Source organism: Aquarana catesbeiana, linkage group LG12 (genome assembly GCF_042186555.1).
Source record: "Aquarana catesbeiana isolate 2022-GZ linkage group LG12, ASM4218655v1, whole genome shotgun sequence".
Taxonomy (NCBI): Eukaryota; Metazoa; Chordata; class Amphibia; order Anura; family Ranidae; genus Aquarana; species Aquarana catesbeiana.
In genome coordinates, this window is record NC_133335.1 from 182,653,054 (window position 1) to 182,672,135 (window position 19,082).

General features: G+C 44.8%; 1 protein-coding gene across 2 annotated transcripts in view; it reads left to right on the forward strand.

The window, feature by feature from the left end:
* Positions 1 to 19,082, forward strand: part of LOC141113256 (lysosomal protective protein-like) — a 98,486-nt gene that overhangs the window by 22,797 nt on the left and 56,607 nt on the right. For both annotated transcript variants that reach the window (XM_073606271.1, XM_073606270.1), the window contains exons 4-8: positions 393 to 443; positions 1,302 to 1,388; positions 15,392 to 15,547; positions 17,258 to 17,349; positions 18,833 to 18,917. In XM_073606271.1, coding sequence (XP_073462372.1) covers positions 393 to 443; positions 1,302 to 1,388; positions 15,392 to 15,547; positions 17,258 to 17,349; positions 18,833 to 18,917 — 471 coding nt within the window. The remainder of the gene's footprint in view (positions 1 to 392; positions 444 to 1,301; positions 1,389 to 15,391; positions 15,548 to 17,257; positions 17,350 to 18,832; positions 18,918 to 19,082) is intronic.

Genomic DNA, 19,082 nt, shown 5'->3' on the forward strand with positions numbered 1-19,082 from the left:
AGTTGACACACTGGGGAGGTTAGAGAGTATTTAGCACTGTGGAAGATCTAATAAAATAATTTGGTGATTACATAATATTCTTCTTCACCTTTGGCTTAGCCCAATTACGCATACTGTAAAATGCTGCAGGGACCAGCTATAACAGGAACCTGTTGCTTTGCCTTACATAGCAATGCACCTGTTTTCCTTAAATATCAGTAGTTTAGTAGAACACACTAACAATTTTACTTTTGACATTGTGGAGAGATCTGGAATATTTGTACAGTTATTGGGGTTTCGAAAAGCAGAGTTTTTAGACACAGAACAAGTAGAATCTTGAAAATAGAATTTTTGGCTGATTTCCTTGTAAACACTTCAGACATATTTTCATTTTACTTGCCTCCTGATACTAGGTACAAGAAGGCGGCAACACACTGAAGAGCAATCCTCATTCCTGGAATACGGTAGTATTCGCTTTCTTACATGCAGTATCATGTTATCTGTAAGGTACTACTTGAGGCTGACCAGGTAGAATGAAACAGTCTTAAAGGGACTACATAAAATTAATACAAACCTTGCATTCATCTGGTAGTTGGGCATGGGTTCTAAACTTCCAGAACTGTTATGTTTCACCATCACCATGGAAAGCCAAATCTGTTACATGTGGGCTGCCCAACCCGATCCCATCAGCTTACCTCACTCATAGTACCTGCGTGTAACTATTTGAAAGTTGTTTGCTCTTCTCAATTGACTCATAAATCCAAACAATAGCACAATATGGCAGAAATTAACATTGTATCACATTGGACGGTACCCCTGATATAGCATATTATTATGAATGCAAAGGACATATACAGTAGTATATATTATGGCAATCGAAGGGTAAACACACCTACCAGCCACATATATTCCTTGTTTTCTTCTGTTCTGCCAATCAGTATTCCAAATTGTTTTGTTAATGTATGTCATCATAAATACTGTCTTTCATGAATTGATAACCTAAAATGACCACGTTGGATGATAAAATTGTGATTCAAGTGTCAATTTTGAGAGCACAGATTTGGGGAATGTACATGAAAACTGGCCCAAGTTGTAAATGCTGTATTGCCAATAAAAAGCTGGTTCAGTTTTAGGTGTAATATTTTTAGTAATGATGCTGACTCCTCTGTACAGACAGTAATTTCTAGGGCAGCATCTTGTGTATACCAAAAGTATATAGCTGACAGCATATATAAGATTCATTGTGAGCTTCCTGTCACACCTTTTACTCTCCTTTACACCTTTGCTTTTACACCTTTGCTTTTACTCTCTTTATCTTTTAGATTGCAAATATGCTGTACCTGGAAACCCCGGCTGGTGTTGGATATTCCTACTCTGATGACAAAAGCTATCAAATAAATGACACACAGGTGACATTTTTTTATTTATCATTGTGTAGATTACGGTCTATAGGTCCTTTCAGTCCTTTAGTGTCTCCCCCAGAAAACAACCTAATAACCTAAGACCAAATTGTATTTATTTTTGTAAAAATGTATGTGTGTATACAGATCTTGTCCATTTTGGAAACCAATATCCTGTGTATGGAACAATCGGATTCAAACTGTTTCTCCAAAACTTCACACTGCTTCTTTGCAAACCTACAGATGTCCACTGGAGCATCCCTTTAAATCTAAAATTTCCAGAAGCAGAGACCATTATCTTGAAAGGCAATAATAACCATTGGGGGGGGGGACTGGCAGCCTTAGGCCTGGGGGGCAAGTCCACTGGTTTAGCTCACCATTCCCACAGGCCATGGTCAGCTCCCAGCAGGACCTACATGCCATGGCCAGCTCCCAGCCGGACCTACATATAATGCCATGGCCAGCTCCCAGCAGGACCTACATGCCATGCCATGGCCAGCTCCCAGCAAGACCTACATGCCATGCCATGGCCAGCTCCCAACAGGACCTACAGGCCAGCCACGGCCAGCAGGACCTACAGGCCATGGCCAGCTCCCAGCAAGATCCACAGGCCATGGCCAGCTCCCAGCAAGACCTACAGGCCAGCAAGACCCACTGGCCAGCAGGACCCACAGGCCATGGCCAGCTCCCAGCAGGACCCACAGGCCATGGCAAGCAGTGTTATGGAAATGATTAAGAGCTCCAATCGAGCCCAAGGTTATCTGCTGCTGTCTCTAATTGGAAAGTGTGGATATGCATGCATATAAAAGTAAACACTCTGAGACAGGCTCAGCACCGTTACTTTTTACACTTCTAATTTATTCAATGTTTTATACACAAAAATACGTCATTGCTATGTTAGTCTAATAGGTACATCTCATTGGTTAAGATAGAAAAGAAGATGGAGAATCTTCATAACGAGGTTTGGCTGTCCTTGGTTTTATCTTCAGTTCCGCGTTCTTCTGATGTGTGGGATGTAGGGGGTACCCGCCATTTTGAGAAAAATATAGGAACAGAGCTAATCTGTATACTTATATAATGAGTAAGGAGAAAAATATGTATACACATAAGAAAATAGACATTTTCAGATTATTATTATTATCATCTACATCACATTCCTTCACAATCCCCCCTAAAATGACTATTTTCTTTTTTCTGTCCCCAATACTAAAGGTCCTACTTTGGCCTGGCCCATCTCCTCAGCAACTCTTTTAGGCTGTATATAGAATTGGGCAGCAACTGTTCACTTCCCTCCTCGATACAGCTGGAGAGGTGCAGTCAGGCGCTATCTATCCCTAAAACCCTATAGGATTGTGAGATTTTGGACAGGGAGTGACTGTAGAGGAGTGAAGGGTTTGTCATCTTCCATCATAAGGGGTCCTCTTCTTCTTGGTGGAGAAATGTAGGTGTGCTATTGTCTACAGCTTTGCTCATTAACTTTTTTACAAAAGGTAGAATACAGCATACAATCAGGGCTAAAAGAACCAGGATTATTAATACCCTTACCCGTATCTGGACGAGCACCTTCTGCCACCCACTCATCCAGCTAAAGTATTGATTCCATGAGTCTGTGATACCTGAGTTCTTCAACTCCAATGACAGATCTTCTAATTTCTTTATAGCTAAAGTAACCTTACCATTTGGGCCAGTATTATCAGGAATGTATGTACAACAGGCTCCCGTTTTTTCCTATGATTTTACAAAACACCTCCTTTCCCAGCTAGCACCATGTCTAAGGCCATCCGGTCCTGGAATGTCATGTAGGAAGTGGGGGCTAACTGGTCAGCAATTCCCTGGAGGGCATTTTTAGTGTAATTTACAAATCTCTGTTGTTTATAATATGTGTAGTGTCAGGTCACCTAGAGGCTGGGTGACAGATGCACACCGTTGGGATCAGGAGTGCACCGCAAGGTAGTGGACCCTACGGCTGACTGCTGCGGATTGAACCCTGGGAGGTTCAGGAATCAGGTCTACTGGATCACTGACACAGATCCCACTGGGAGCTAGAGCATAGATTCCCCAGGGTGCGGAGTCTAAGAGCCAGCAGGTGTTCACCAGAGCCTTTAATGGTAAGGATGGACTGCGTTGCAGTCTGGCTCCAGGTCGTGGCCCCCAGGGTCTCACAGCTCACGCTCACGGTAGACTACAGGAGAAGAGGAAGGAGGCAGCAGGCTGAAACAACAAAGAAAGTAAGGGACAAGCCAAGGTCGGTAACAGGAATCAGATGTAGGAAACACAGCAAGTACACACAGAGGCTAACACACAATGGTTGATCAGCACTGCTGGCTTGCAGTGCACGGGTTAATATAGGGTTCCCTGATAGGGCCTGGGGTGGGGCCATGCTTAGAGGAGAGGTTACAAAAGCAGTCAGGTGAGGGTCAGCTGGTCTCTAGAGATGAACACATGGAGACAGGTATGCTGATTGACAAACTCTATTGCATAACCATGACATGTAGTTAATCCAATCTACATTCTTGCTGACAGTTGTTATGGGGATCAAAGACTCAAAACCAGCTTTTACCTGGTCCCTGGCTTTAAATTCATCAGGGACCCCCCTTGGAACCCCTATGACATCTATGTATACATGAGGGTCAAAGCTTCTGGAGAGAGCTGTCGCTTCCTCCTCTGACTGTGTGCTGGGTCAGTGTATGTATCAGGGGTATCTTTGGTTAGGATATGGGGGGGGGGCATAATGACCTTTGCAAGGGCACATTCACTGGTCCAGATTCCCTCTAGATCAAACAGAAAAAGGATATGCAGCACCCGAAAACACGTTCTCCTGCAGTGATAAGCGTGCATTCAGGTGTTCTTCCTGGCCAACTTGACTGAGGTGGCTGTGGTCAGCAAAACTTGGAATGGACCATCATATCTTGGCTCAAGGATCTCCAGTCAGTAGTTGGTGTGTACCTGTATCTAATTCAGTATCTGGAATGGAAGAAAACACCTGGACATGCATTCAGGTTAATTCTCGTGATAATGTGGTTACATAATTAGTCAACACATCAGACTGCAACTTTAACTGTTGTGGAAAGTAACAACCAAGTCTGGGAGCTGAACCAAACAAAATTTCATAAGGGGATAGGGCATGTTTCCCCCGGGGGTGTGTCTGACACTGAACAGGGCAATGGGCTAACTGTCTGGCCAACTCATGTTAGTCTCTTGGGCCATCTTTAACATCCTGTTTTTTTAGTGTCCCATTCACCCTTTCTACCTTCCCGCTACTTTGAGGGTGGTATGGGGTGTGTAGTGCCAACTGAACCCCCAGTGCTGCCCAAATCTCTTTAGTAAGGGTTGCTGTTAAGGCTGGGCCCTGATCTCTCTATATCACCTCTGGGACCCCAAATCTACATACTATCTCACTTAGTAGTTTCTTAGCTGTGGTCCTGGCAGTCATGACCACTTCCACTAGGGCGTTTTCGAATCTGCCACTTCTTGGCACTTGAGAATGATCAATTTGCATCCTCTGGAATGGGGTATAGGGCTTTTGCCAGGTGCTTCTTCTGTGTTTTTTTTCTGTGCATCCTGGGTTACATTTGGTGCAGATAATGCATTATCTGCAGAAGTTGTCGGTCAGTGGAGTAACTCTTGGTGCAACACTTGTTGATAAGAGAGTTCATAAAAGTCTTTCTCAAGTGGGCAGCTCCATGTGCCCATTGCAACACGGCTGGGTACATACTCCTGGGTAGACAAGGCTTCTTGTTGCACTCGAATAGTCCATTCCTGAGAGTTGCTCCTCTCCGTTTCCAGCTTTCCTTCTTATCCGGACTTGTTGTTTCCTGTAGTTCTTTTAGATAAACTCTGTCCACTGGGAAAGTCTGTAAGGTAAGCACGGGGTGGTCTTCTTCTACCACCCTGCTGTCCAGTTCCCATGGACCACCAGCTGTCTGTTTGGCAGCTGAATTAGCTAGATGATTGCCTCGAGCTTCCTTTGAGTTCAGTTTGTCGTGTGCTTTTACTCATAATAGTCACTTGGGTTGGGAGAAGCAAGGCATCAATCAAGTTTTCACAGGTGTTCCTGCAGCCGTCAGGAATCTTCTGTCCTAGATAACACCATAATCATGGGCAATGCTGAAAGCATATCTTGAGTCCATATGAATGTTGGCTCTTTTTCCCTCTGCCAATTTACATGCTGTAGTAAGTGCTTACAGCTCTGCCTCCTGTGCAGACATCACCGGTGGTAAGGCTTAAGCTTGTAGAACAGTGTTTTCAGTGGTGACCGCGTGTCTTGTGTGGTCATGGGGTGACAAGTCAAGACTCTACTCCTCCTCCTCCTTTCCCCCCTCGAGAAGTGGAAGAAGGGTGGCAGGGTTCAGTGTTTGACAACTTAATAGAGTAATGCTGTCCAGTAGGAGGGAACACAGGAGTCTCAAGTGTCTGGTAGTGGACAAGTGTTTCGGCTGGATCTTGGTTGAATATGGCAACAACGTCATGGGGAGCAAGCAGAACGAGGCAGTGTCCGAGGACCAAGTTCAAAGTTTTGTCAAGCAAGGTTTGTGCAGCAAAGCCAGCTCGCAGACACAATAGGCCTCCTCTTGCTACCGCATCCAGCCAACAGGAATAATATCCTATGGGGCGTAGGCTGATGCCGTGTGATTGGGTGAGTACACCTGCAGCATGTCCCAGACGTTCGGATACAAACAGCTTGAGCGTTTTGTCGTAGTCTGGAAGCCCTAGCGCTGGGGGTGGCGCACACTTGAGGGCCTCAAACTTAGATATTTCTTCAGGAGACATCTGAAAGGGTCTGATTGCAGAGCATCAGTAGGAAGGCTTCTGGAATCCATGCTCCACACTAGGAAATTAGTCCAAGGAAGGCATGAAGGGATTTCTGACCTTGTGGCAGTGAGATATCAGATTACTTGCACCCTGTCTTCCGTGGGATGTCTTGTCCCATGGGACAAACAGTGTCCAAGGAAAATGACAGGTGTTGAGCACCACTGCAATTTGGGCTTTGAGGCTTTGCACCCCTGGTTGGCAAGATAGCACAACAGGCTTTCTGAGGTGACTTCAACAGGGGGTAAGTCAGCTGCACAAAGGAGAAGGTCATCATCATGTTGGAAGAGAATCACTTTCGGGTGTTCCTCTTGTCATATGTCAAGGATGATAGCCATAGCTTTTGCAAACTGGCTTGGAAAGTTCTGTGCCCCTTGCGGCACAACTGTTTAGGTATGTTGCCGCTTCTTTCCGTGGATGAATGCAAAAAGGTACCAGCAGGAGGGGTGAGGGTGGACACTGAAGAAAGCGTTTGTAAGGTCCACCTCTGTGAGGTATTTTGCAGTCAAAGGCATCCACAGCAGGTACCTGGTTCTCCTTTAGGGGTTCTCTTCTTGGGGTTATTGTGGTTTCCGGGGCAATGATGCGCCCTCTTTTAGCTTGACTGAAACTGGTGGCACCTTTAAGTGACCGTTGTCTTCCGGTCCTGTGGACCTTAGGCACGCAGGGATTCTGTCAAGTACTTCCTGCAGTATTGAACTTGAAGTTATTGCTTCATGAAGTGTCATCAGGAGAGGTAGAAAACACAAAGCAGATGAGTCTTCTAAAGATAGGGGAGTATGTAACTTCATCCCCCCTTCAGGCGTGTCCTGATTGAGGCCTGTAGTCCGGACAACACATCAGCTCCTAGTAGATTCCAGGGACATATAGAGGACACCACAAATCTGGCAAGCAAATCAGGAAGTGGACTGGAGCGGGGCACCCCATCCATTCCCACGCAGGAAACATCAATAGTGGAAGGGAAAGAATTATCAGGCAGGTTCACCGCCCTCAACACACTTTTGGCTGCACCCCTGTCAATGAGGAAAGTGGTAGGTTTTTCGCCTGGGACATCTTGGGGCTCTGCATTCTTTTCTAAAGTGACCCCGTTTCCCACAGTTGTAACAGGTGATCCTTTCCCTGGTATTAGGCAGTGGCGGTGGACTAGTGTAGGCGGGATCTTCGTCATGGGTTACCATGAGGGGCGTTGGTTTTTACCTTTTTGTTTTTCTATACCTCTGGTCACCAACAATAAATCAGACATTTTCATTGAATGGTATTCAGGGCGGGCCACCATCAGGCCTTTTCTGATATCCTCTCTGAGCCCTGAAACAAAAGCAGTTGATAACATGTGTGTGTATGCCTTTATGAGTCTAGCATGATACTCCTTCACAGACTCCCCTTTATCTTGGGTAATATCTTGGATTGTGGTGGTCTGATCCGTCAACTTCTCCTTTGCCCAGTCGTGGAGTTGTGCACAGAACTCCACGCCTGAGGTGTAGGAAGTGGCACTTGTCAGGCTGGCATCATTGAAGGCCGTCTGCATGACTGGCCAAAAGACATGTCCTGCTTTGATTTGGCATAGGCTGATCAAGTCTCTCCAGGCAGCTGAGTAAGTTTCTTGTATCTGAACTATCCTGTGGTAGAAGGGAATTGGCTGCTTCTCTGGGTCAGGCAGACTTGTCACTAAGGCCTCTGCTTGTGATGGAGTAAAAGCGACATACATCACTGGTGCCCCTTCTGGTAACCGAGACTGTTGTTGGGGCGGGGGCTGGCAAGAGGCACTGTTCCTTACGGTTGCCAGCATGTGTTTGAGATCCTCTCGGAACTGAGAGTCTGGAGCCGGATTGGGGGTTAAATCAGTGGGTGGCCTTGCTGCCTGCTGTTGGGCTTCCCACTCAGATGCTTCTTCATCATTAACATATCCGGCCTGGAAATGTGATGCTCCTGTATTGGGGAAGACAGGTGTGTGGTATGAACCATCCTGGTTTAAAACAGGGAGGGCTGGGTACAGGCTGTTTAAGCTTACTGGGTGTACCAAGATGGCCGCCGGCAGGAAGTGCACTGGGTTGGGTAGAAAGTGAAGGCATGGGTGCACTAAGATGGCCGCCGGGCTGAGTTGTCACAGTGGGTTGTGCTTGGGTGGTGAGAAAGGAGTGGTTGTTAGACGGAGGGCAGTGCTGTCCCTCCCCTCCTTTTGTTTCAAGTTCCAACATATCATCAGCTCTGTGATACACATACATAATACAATCGCCATCTTTCTTAACTTCCTTTATCCAATTTTCTTTATCACACAGGATTTTTCTCCCTGTTTCTTTAGCAACATAACTTTCGCCACTTCGTTCAACTTTGTTAACTATTTCAACATCTTCTTCTCTTCACAATATCACATTCTTTTCTCTCTCTGTTTCTCGGCTAACGGCTTGAGAGGAGAATACGTACAACTAAGAGGTTAATATTCTTCTCAGTGGTCCTTATCAACAAATTCTTTGGGTGGGGGCACATAAGGCTGCGCTCCTAGCTGCTACTGTCTGCTATAACCCTGTAATGTACGGTTAATCTCAGAACAAGAACAAACACATCAGGGGTAATGGGGAGCTACGGCCCGCGACCCAACAGATCCCCCGGGCAGCCCCCCCTCCGACCTTAACCAGTCCCCACCCCAACCCCTCTCGTGTATAGCAAACAGTAAACCACAAATACACTCACGACAGGACATTACACCTGCCACTCTTCAAACTGCAAAATTTCAGCAGGCTAAGATAACCACAAGGGCAGACCACCCAGCAAAAATTAACCCGTTTATAGACGTCTGTTACACCTCTCCCTCCAGAGGACGACAGCTCGTCTGGGGGTGAGACATCTGTAACACTTTCAGACTGTGGGGGGTTCCCGCAGCTGAGATATCCCTCAAAGGTCCGACAAACCCTTGAGTAACCCGTCCTATAACCGTCTGCTACAAGGACCCATCTCACTCCAGAGGCCGACAGCTCGTCTGGAGATGAGAACACACATGTAGCACTTTTAGACTGCTGAGTTTCGTAGCCCAAAGAATGGCAGACAGTGAACAAATACAGACAGCAGAAACCCATTGGCAGGTTCGTTAAAACAACCTCAGGCGAGGAAATACCTGCCTCTAAGACAGTCTCAGCATACCGACAGAATCCAGCGGTCAACCGAAAGATAAGAAAGTCGTACAGTGGTAAGAATATAAATCAACTTACCGGTACTGTTAGGGCTGCGCAAACCCCCCTCTCATCTTTCAATTAACGCTCGAATCCTTATCGCGGTATGTAGCCTGAGGTCCCGGGTTTCGGCACCATCTGTTATGGAAATGATTAAGAGCTCCAATCGAGCCCAAGGTTATCTGCTGCTGTCTCTAATTGGAAAGTGTGGATATACATGCATATAAAAGTAAACACTCTGAGACACGCTCAGCACCGTTACTTTTTACACTTCTAATTTATTCAAGGCGGTGCTAATGTTTTATACACAAAAATACGTCATTGCTATGTTAGTCTAATAGGTACATCTCATTGGTTAAGATAGAAAAGAAGATGGAGAATCTTCATAACGAGGTTTGGCTGTCCTTGGTTTTATCTTCAGTTCCGCATTCTTCTGATGTGTGGGATGTAGGGGGTACCCACCATTTTGAGAAAAATATAGGAACAGAGCTAATCTGTATACTTATATAATGAGTAAGGAGAAAAATATGTATACACATAAGAAAATAGACATTTTCAGATTATTATTATTATTATCTACATCACATTCCTTCACAGCAGGACACACAGGCCATGGCCAGCTCCCTGCAGAACCCACAGGCCATGGCCAGCAGGACCCACAGGCCATGACCAGCTCCCAGCAGGACCCACAGGCCATGGCCAGCAGGACCCACAGGCCATGAGGACCAACAGGCCATGGTCAGCACAGGACCTGACAGCCAGACAGTGTTAAGGGCTATTTCCGATTTTGAGGTTACTGGGTGGGCAGGGCACTGGGGCAGGGTTTTGAATAGAAGTTAGGTGGCCTGGGGAGAAATTTCCACCCTGCCCCCGGCCCAGTCCACTCCTGATGACCATAATATATATGATGCTCTGTTGACACAGTTGTTATTAGATATGGTCACACACACGCAGAAATGGTCATAGTTTAACTAGAGCTTTCAATTTACTTTTGTTTATGGTATGATTAGATCTGGGTGTTAGCGTCACTCCACAGAAAGTATGATAGCTGTAAAATAATTCTAAAAACTTTATCTGTCTGATAATCAGACCATGCATGGAAAAATTCTAGATTACAATACCAACCCATTCAACTCACGAATGCCCATAACATTACTACTTTAACGTCACACTTCACCAAAAAAAGTAAACTTCACTCTTTCTCTCTTTGAATTGCTTCTGTGTTTTTAAACTGTAGGAAAGCAAAGAATAACATACAAACTGGGACAAAGAAAGCTTCACCAATCAACCTTACTGCAATTGAAACAATAAACCTATCTAATTTAATTGAGCTCCAGTAGTTCTAATTTTACGTAACATAAAACTTTAAGCTAATGTCCTGTACACACGGTCGGACATTAATCGGACATTCCGACAACAAAATCCATGGATTTTTTCTGACGGATGTTGGCTCAAACTTGTCTTGCATACTTACGGTCACACAAAGTTGTTGGAAAATCCGATTGTTCTGAACGCGGTGACATAAAACACGTACGTCGGGACTATAAACGGGGCAGTAGCCAATAGCTTTCCGTCTCTTAATTTATTCTGAGCATGCGTGGCACTTTGTGCGTCGGATTTGTGTACACATGATCGGAATTTCCGACAACGGATTTTGTTGTCGGAAAATTTTATAGCAAGCTCTCAAACTTTGTGTGTCGGAAATTCCTATGGAAAATGTGTGATGGAGCCTACACACGGTCAGAATTTCCAACAACAAGGTCCTATCACACATTTTCCATCGGAAAATGGCCCTCTTTGGAGGGCAAATAGACAAACTTTGGTGACTGAAAAAGCACAGGAAGCTGGTGAGGTCTTTCCATTCAACTTAAATGATGACAAAGCAAATGCACAAATTCTCTAAAATACAAGTTTAAGAAATGGCATAAAGCTTTACCCAGTGTTACAGAACAGCACGATTTTCGGGGATAGCATCAGCAACCATCAAAAATAGCCCCCAGTTACTTCAATTGAAAATCTGATTTTGAGGAACTCTATCAAATTCAGACTCTGGAATTTAAATCTAAAGACTACTGTATTAAGTGCATGTAATTAAAACATACAGTACTGTGCAAAAATTTTAGTCAGTTGTGAAAAAATGCTGTAAATTAATAATGCTTTCAGATATAGAAGAATTAAAAATAAACTAATATCAATTAACAAAATTTAAAGTAAATGATCAGAAGAGAAATCCAAATCAAATCAATAGTTTGTGACCACCGTTTTGCCTTAAAATCATCACCAATTCTTCAAGTCTTCTAGGTACACGTCTTCTTGTTTTTGAAAGAACTCAGTAGGTAGGTTGTTCCAAACATCTTGGAGAACTAACCACAGATCTTCTGTGGACATAGGCTGCCTCAAATCTTTCTGTCTCTTCATGTAATCCCAGATAGACTTGATGATGTCGAGATCAGGGCTCTGTGAGAGCCAAACTATCACTTCCAGGCAGGGGCGTTGCTAGGGGGTGGCTATTGGGGCTATATCCCCAAATCTGAGGCCCATACCCCCGAGTCTCATGCCACAGGGTCCCTGCCTAACCAGCGGGTTGCGGCTGCTGCGGCGGGCAGGCTAGCTGCATGAGAGAGGCGGAGGAGAGGAGAGAAGCGGGCGGACAAGCAGAGATGACATCTCTCTCCGCCTGCTCCACATCAGCGCTCTTTACAGCCTGGCCTCTTTAATCTGGGATCGAGGTGTGGCGAGCGGCAGAGAGATGACATCATCTCTCACTGCCTGCCACACATCAGTGCTCTTCCGCCCTCACAGCACGGTGGAGTGAAAGTCACATGCTTCCTGTCATCGTGGAGCTCCACTTTGCACCCAGACCCTCTTGCTTCGAAGTCGGAGGTGTGGCGGGGTGCAGCAGGATGACATCATCTCTCACTGCCCTCCCCGCATTACCACTCTCCTGCTCTCACTAAATAGACTAGTGCTATCAGCCTGCCACCATTGCAGCATCAATGCACATTTGGTGGAACTGGCTGGCATGGCAAGTAACAATCCACATCAGTTGGCAAATGACAACCCACATCTGGTGGCTGATGACGTGGCAAGTGACAATCTGCAAATGCTGCCAGGAGATGTGGCAAGTGACAATCTGCAAATGGTGCCAGGAAACGTGGCAAGTGACAATCTGCAAATGGTGGCAGGTAACAAGGCAAGTAACAATCTGCAAATGGTGGCAGGTAACGTGGCAAGTGACAATCTGCAAATGGTGGCAAGAGATGTGGCAAGTGACAATCTGCAAATGGTGGCAGGAGACATGGCAATCTGCAAATGGTGGCAGGTAACGTGGCAAGTGGCAATCTGCAAATGGTGGCAGGTGACGTGCAAGTGACAATCCACATCTGCTGCCAGGTGAATGTGGCAAGTGACAATCCACATGAGGTGGCAGGCGACATGGCAAGTGACAATCCACACCTAGTGGCAGGTGATGGTGGCAAGTAACAGGCTGCATCTGGTGACAGTGGCAAGTGACACGCTGTATCTGGTGGCAGGAGATGTGGCAAGTGACACGTCCAGGGCTCCCACTGATTCTGCAGTATGGTAACAATAGAAATAATGCACTTCAATCACCCTGACACCATATCAACCATAGTGCCATGATGATTGAAGCGCCCACACCAGCCATCGCCCGTGAAAAATTGCTTACCACCTCCCCACCACAGGCATGCAAAAAGGTTGGTGACTGCTGCTATGTGCTCTATCCCCAGATCTTTTACAGACCTAGCAACGCCCCTGCTTCCAGGTCTCCTTGTTCTTCTTTACACCGAAAAAAGTTTCTTAATGACATTGGCTGTATGTTTGGGGTTTTTGTCCTGCTGAAGAATAAATTTGGGGCCCATCACACACCTTCCTGATGGTATGGCATGATGGATAAGTATCTGCCTGTATTTCTCTATCATTGATCCTGACCAAACCTCCAACTTCATTTGCAGAAATACAGCCCCAAACTTGAAAGGAACCTCCACCATGCTTCACTGTTGCCTGCAGATGCTCATTATTGTACCACTCTCCAGCCCTTTGTGAACAAACTGCATTTTTGCTACAGCCAAATATTAAAAATTTTAATCATCAGTCCAGAGAACCTGCTGCCATTTTTCTACACCCCAGTTTTCGCGTGTTTTCGTACTCAGAACATGGAAACTAGGCTAAGCGACTCAAGTATTCACACAAACATACCACAATGATTAGTGTTGCTGGCTATACCTGGTGGCACTAATTGTTCGGGAAAAACTCAACAGGCTGGTTGTACACATGTTGATTGATATTTGTGTGTTTATATTTATTTCCTTGGTCACATTTAGTTGCGCTGATTGATATATACACACTGTAATCAAATAGATCTACTTAGGTACAACCAAGGTGTTCATACATGGATTGAAATTTGGCTGGTCCCTGCTGAGCTGGCAAAATTTAGACCTGGGTATGCCCAGCTTAACATAAGAGGTGTCTTTTGCCAAGGTCGCAAACAAATCAATACTCTCATTTAACCACTCAGTAAAACTTACCTTAATGTACGTATCTTAATTAAAGTAACATTAAAGGTTTGCTTTTTTTTCCTTTAAAATAATAAACATGTCATAGTTACCTGCTCTATGCAATGGATTTGATAGGAAGCCGCTTCCTATGAAGGCACTTATGCAGGTTCGCTCCCAAGCCACCTTGTCTGCATCTATTGATACAAACATGGTGGCAAGGCCCCGCCTTCTGCTCCCTCATCATAGAATGCATTGGTAATGCAAGGTAAAAACCCTAATGCCCCGTACACACGATCGGACTTTCCGACAACAAAACCGTGGATTTTTGTTCGAAGAATGTTGGCTCCAACTTGTCTTGCATACACACGGTCACACAAATGTTGGCCAACAACTACGAACGTAGTGATGTACAAGACGTAATGGAGACATCACGTACGAACGCTAGTTTTACATGACAGAGCGCTTCCGGCTCGTACTTGATTCCGAGCATGCGTGGACTTTTGTCCGACGGACTTGTGTACACAGGATCGGAAAGTCCGACAACAAACATTTGTTGGCGGAAAATTTGAGAACCTGCTAGCCAACATTTGGCGCAATTACCAGCGGCTAACGGAAAGCTCTCGATCACTGCTTGAGATGGGGAGCTTTCCGATCATGTGATCGCTATGACAGTTAGTCACAGTGGTCACATGATCATAAACCCTGCCTCCTGGCATTAGAAACCCCTTAAAGGTCTGGGAGGGGTGCTCTGTGGACTCTGATGCAAGGGGGAGCTTTGGTGAGCAGAGACCCCCTTACACCAGAGTCCACAGCATCCCCCCTTACATCAGAGCCACCCCCTAAATAAGGGTTCCCAGAACATTCCTTACATCAGAGTTCTCCTTTACGTTAGAGCTCCCCCTTAAATCAGGGTTCCCCTTTACATTAGAGTCAACAGAGCTCCCCCTTACAGTGTAAGTGGAAATTCTGCGGACTCTAAGGGGGACTGTGCAGATTCTGATGTAAGGGGGGCTCTGTGGACTCTGATGTAAGGGGGCTGTGTGAACTCTGATGTAAGAGGGGCTCTGTGGATTGTGATGTTATGGGGGCTCTCTGGATTCTGATGTAAAGGGGGCTGTGCAGACTATAATTTAAGGGGGGCTGTGCAGACTTTAATGTAAGGGAGCAGGGGGCGGGAGGAGCTGGAGATATGCACAGCCAGCAGAGAGTAAAAGGGGGCACTGTGATTAGAGAGAAGGGGGTCCAGTCTGGGCCTGATTAAGTGTTTTCATGGAAGAATCAAGTTCAGCGAAATAATTTCATCCTACTAGATCCCTACTTTAGTCGGATTGATGTCTATGAGAATGTCCTATTCAAGCTGTGGTTACATCCTTTATACCTTTATTTTCTGTTACCAATTCCAGTAAACAATTTTTTGTTTCTTCAAATCCTTCCTCTTTATCTTTTAAAGGCTTGCTTGCCCTTTGCTGTATTTCTCTGTTATCTACCTTTGTACATATCTCACGCATGCTTTCTTTTTCAGGCTGCTCAGGACAACTACATGGCAATGAAAGATTTTTTCCGTCTGTTCCCAGAGTTCAGTGAAAATGAATTTTACATTGCAGGAGAAAGTTATGGAGGCTTTTATGTTCCAAACCTGGCTGTTGAATTGTCAAAAGATGATAGTATAAACCTGAAGGTGAGACCTTATTTTTATACAGTAAGTCTCGCTCAGAATACATTTTTTGAAAATGATTTATGGATGAACTGTTATGCCCCGTACACACGGTCGGACTTTGTTCGGACATTCCAACAACGAAATCCTAGGATTTTTTCCAACGGATGTTGGCTTAAACTTGTCTTGCATACACACGGTCACACAAAGTTGTTGGAAAATCCAATCGTCCTGAACGCAGTGACATAAAACACGTATGCCGGGACTATAAACAGGGCAGTGGCCAATAGCTTTCATCTCTTTATTTATTCTGAGCATGCGTGGCACTTTGTCCGTCGGATTTGTCTACACACGATCGGAATTTCCGACAACGGATTTTGTTGTCGGAAAATTTTATATCCTGCTCTCAAACTTTGTGTGTCGGAAAATCCGATGGAAAATGTCCGATGGAGCCCACACACGGTCAGAATTTCTGACAACAAGGTCCTATCACACATTTTCCATCGGAAAATCCGACCGTGTGTACAGAGCATAAGATGTAAAATATTGATCGGGCTGTTAAATTATGACCTAATCGCTATAGCTCCCTTAAGACAAGTAGTGGACTCATTGGGTGGATTTGCACTTTGCAAGTGCAGTTGCTCCAAAGCTTAGTAATTGAGATGAAGCTTCACTCCCACTTGAGCTGTGGATCTCTGCAGCTCTTCCAGAGTTACCATGGGCCTTTTGGCTTCTTCTCTGATTAATGCTCTCCTTGCCCGGCCTGTCAGTTTAGGTGGACGACCATGTCTTGGCAGGTTTACAGTTTTGCCATTTTCGGTTGGTGGATTGAACGGTGTTCCATGAGATGTTCAAAGCTTGGGATATTTTTTGTAACCTAACCTTGCTTTAAACTTCTCCACAACTTTATCATCTTCCTTCCACTTCACAATTATGTGCCACTTTGTGTTGGTCTATCACATAAAATCCAAATAAAATACATTAACATTTTTGGTTGTAACATGACAAGATGTGGAAAATTTCAAGGGGTGTAAATACTTTTTCAAGGCACTGTAAAGCAAACTCCTCCATTCATTCGTGTCTCCATGCTTTACTTTGTTGAAAAATCACTTTGATTCTGGCATTTCTGGCTGTGGCCATCTTTAGTAAGGGCAGATGATTCATGCAGCATTTACTTCCTGCAATCCTCCTGCCCTCAATGTTGATTTGAAAGAGTGAAGTTCCACTTTAACCTTATTACTGTAGCGAGACACAACTTTAATTACTCCCTGTGATGTCATCACCATGCTTCTAAAATTCTTGCAGGGGCAGCTGCTGGGAGCTCATATTGATGTATTCATGCCCCCAGAACTACATATTCCAGGAGACCATTCTCTACACATAATACTGTATGTGGACAGACTATTGGAAGCAAAGGCAGCATTGTTTTGCTGGGAAAAAATTAATTTAGGAATGTGGGGAGGCACAGTACAGGTTCTGTAATTTAGCAGGCAGTACTGACAACACCGCTTGGGACACCACTCCAGCAAAGGCACTCTGTTGTCAAACCCAACAAGAAGTTGGGAACAGACTGGATTTCTGGCAGATCAAGGTGTATTTTTCTGTACTTGGAGTGTTTTTAAATAAAAACATGGGGAAATGTACATGTATTTTGACGATGCAGTGAAAAGGATTTTTTATTTTTGCCTAGATATACAGTACACTTGTATATAATATATGTTTATATATTTGCAGGGAATTGCTATAGGAAACGGACTGACTGATTATGAGATAAACTATAACTCTCTTCTTTACTTTGCCTATTATCATGGTCTAATAGACACCAAGTAAGTGAAATATCTTCAGTACATTTTTTTTTTAAATCAGTTTATTGCCCCCAGCAGGTTGGTGGGATGAGGGGGGGGGGGGTCTGTGAAGTGAACCTGTGTTTTGCCTGTACTTACCTGCTTTTCACTTACCACTTCTTTTGGCCAGTGGAAGCAAATATAGAAAACATTTTTTTATGATCCAGTCAAGTCTATAATTAGAGCTTACTGAAGACTGTCTCTGAGACTCATGTGATAGCGCTGGAGGCTTAATCAGCCAGCCAGCAAGTTCCAGCACTGTCACATGAGATGAAGGGGAAAGGGCCACATGCTCCACCTAATAGAAAATGCTGGGTATTTACCTTTGCTGAATGGAGTTGAGGGGTAGCTAAGAAAGGGTATTTTTAGTTGGGAGGATGGCAAATATGTGATCCTGTTACTTTGCCTTGCATGGACAAAGCACAGATTAATTTTAAAGCTCAACTTGAAAATTATCTCTTGAGTCAATTGCTTGTTTGGATCTAGGGGACTTGTTAAAATAGATGTACTTACCCAATCCTCAACTCCTACAAACTGCAAGACCGGTCCTTGCAATGTCTTCTCCCCTAGCGGTCTAAGGTCCTGGCATCATCAAGACCAGAGCAGGGTCCATAGTTTTTTCCTGGATTGCCGACTTGGAACTACCACCCAGCGGGGGGATTGGAGGATGAGGTAAGTAAAGAAGCTTTCACTCTCCCCTTGACCAAGCAAGCAATTAGCCCTTACAGTGCAGACGAAGCCCCACTATACGGAATAATTTTCAAGTTTCCCAGAATTGGACTTTAAAGTTCTGTGACTGCTCATACTGCTGCTGTTATGTCTATCTACTAATAGAAGAACAAATAAGGTGTCTGCACCAGGGATTTTTTTCAGCAGGAACATGGGGGAACGCAGTTCCGGCACCTCCAACACTGAATGTATTTTATGGCAAGGTGTGCTGGAGGGTATATTGATGCTGGCTGGTGGGGACTATTTTTTTGTGGGGTTTATTGTTGTTGGCTGGGGGGGGTCAATTGTTGCTAGGAGGGATCTACTGTTGAGCGAGAGGTCTATTGTTGCTGGCTGCTGTAGGGTCTATTGAAGATGGCCACTGGGAGATCTGTTACTGCTGTGGGTAAATTGTTGCTAGGGTGGTATTTTGCTGGTGGGAGGTCTGTTGTTGTATGGGGGATCTATTGTTGCTGTGGTGGGATCTGTTCTTGCTGGGGAGTCTATTATTGCTGGGGTTGGGTCTATCAAATTCCATACAAATTACTTAGTAGCACAAAATGAGACTTGGTTCTGTATTCTCTAAATGGGGCGATACTGGGAGATGGGTAGGGGGTGAAGCCAAGAGACAATGCTCAGAGGTGGGTAGGGGGCAGAGACGAAGGGTGACTCAGAAGGGGGGAGATCCTGCACCTATTCTCTGAGAAAAAAACCCCAGGTTTTCACATATATGTTTTCGATTTTTTTGTTGCTTTAGATTGTGGTCAGAACTGCAAGCTGCCTGTTGTAAGGATAATAAATGTGAATTTACAAATGCCAAAGACCAGATATGCACAGAAAAAGTGAGTATTCGATCCATTTTAAGAATTCCCAAAGGGAAACAAAGAAAACTAAGTTACTGTCATTTACACAAAAATATTCTGCACATACGTTGTTTATTAACCTGCAGATGTATCAATAATTTCAGTAAAACCATGTCTCCAACATTACCAGATCTCACTGAACTG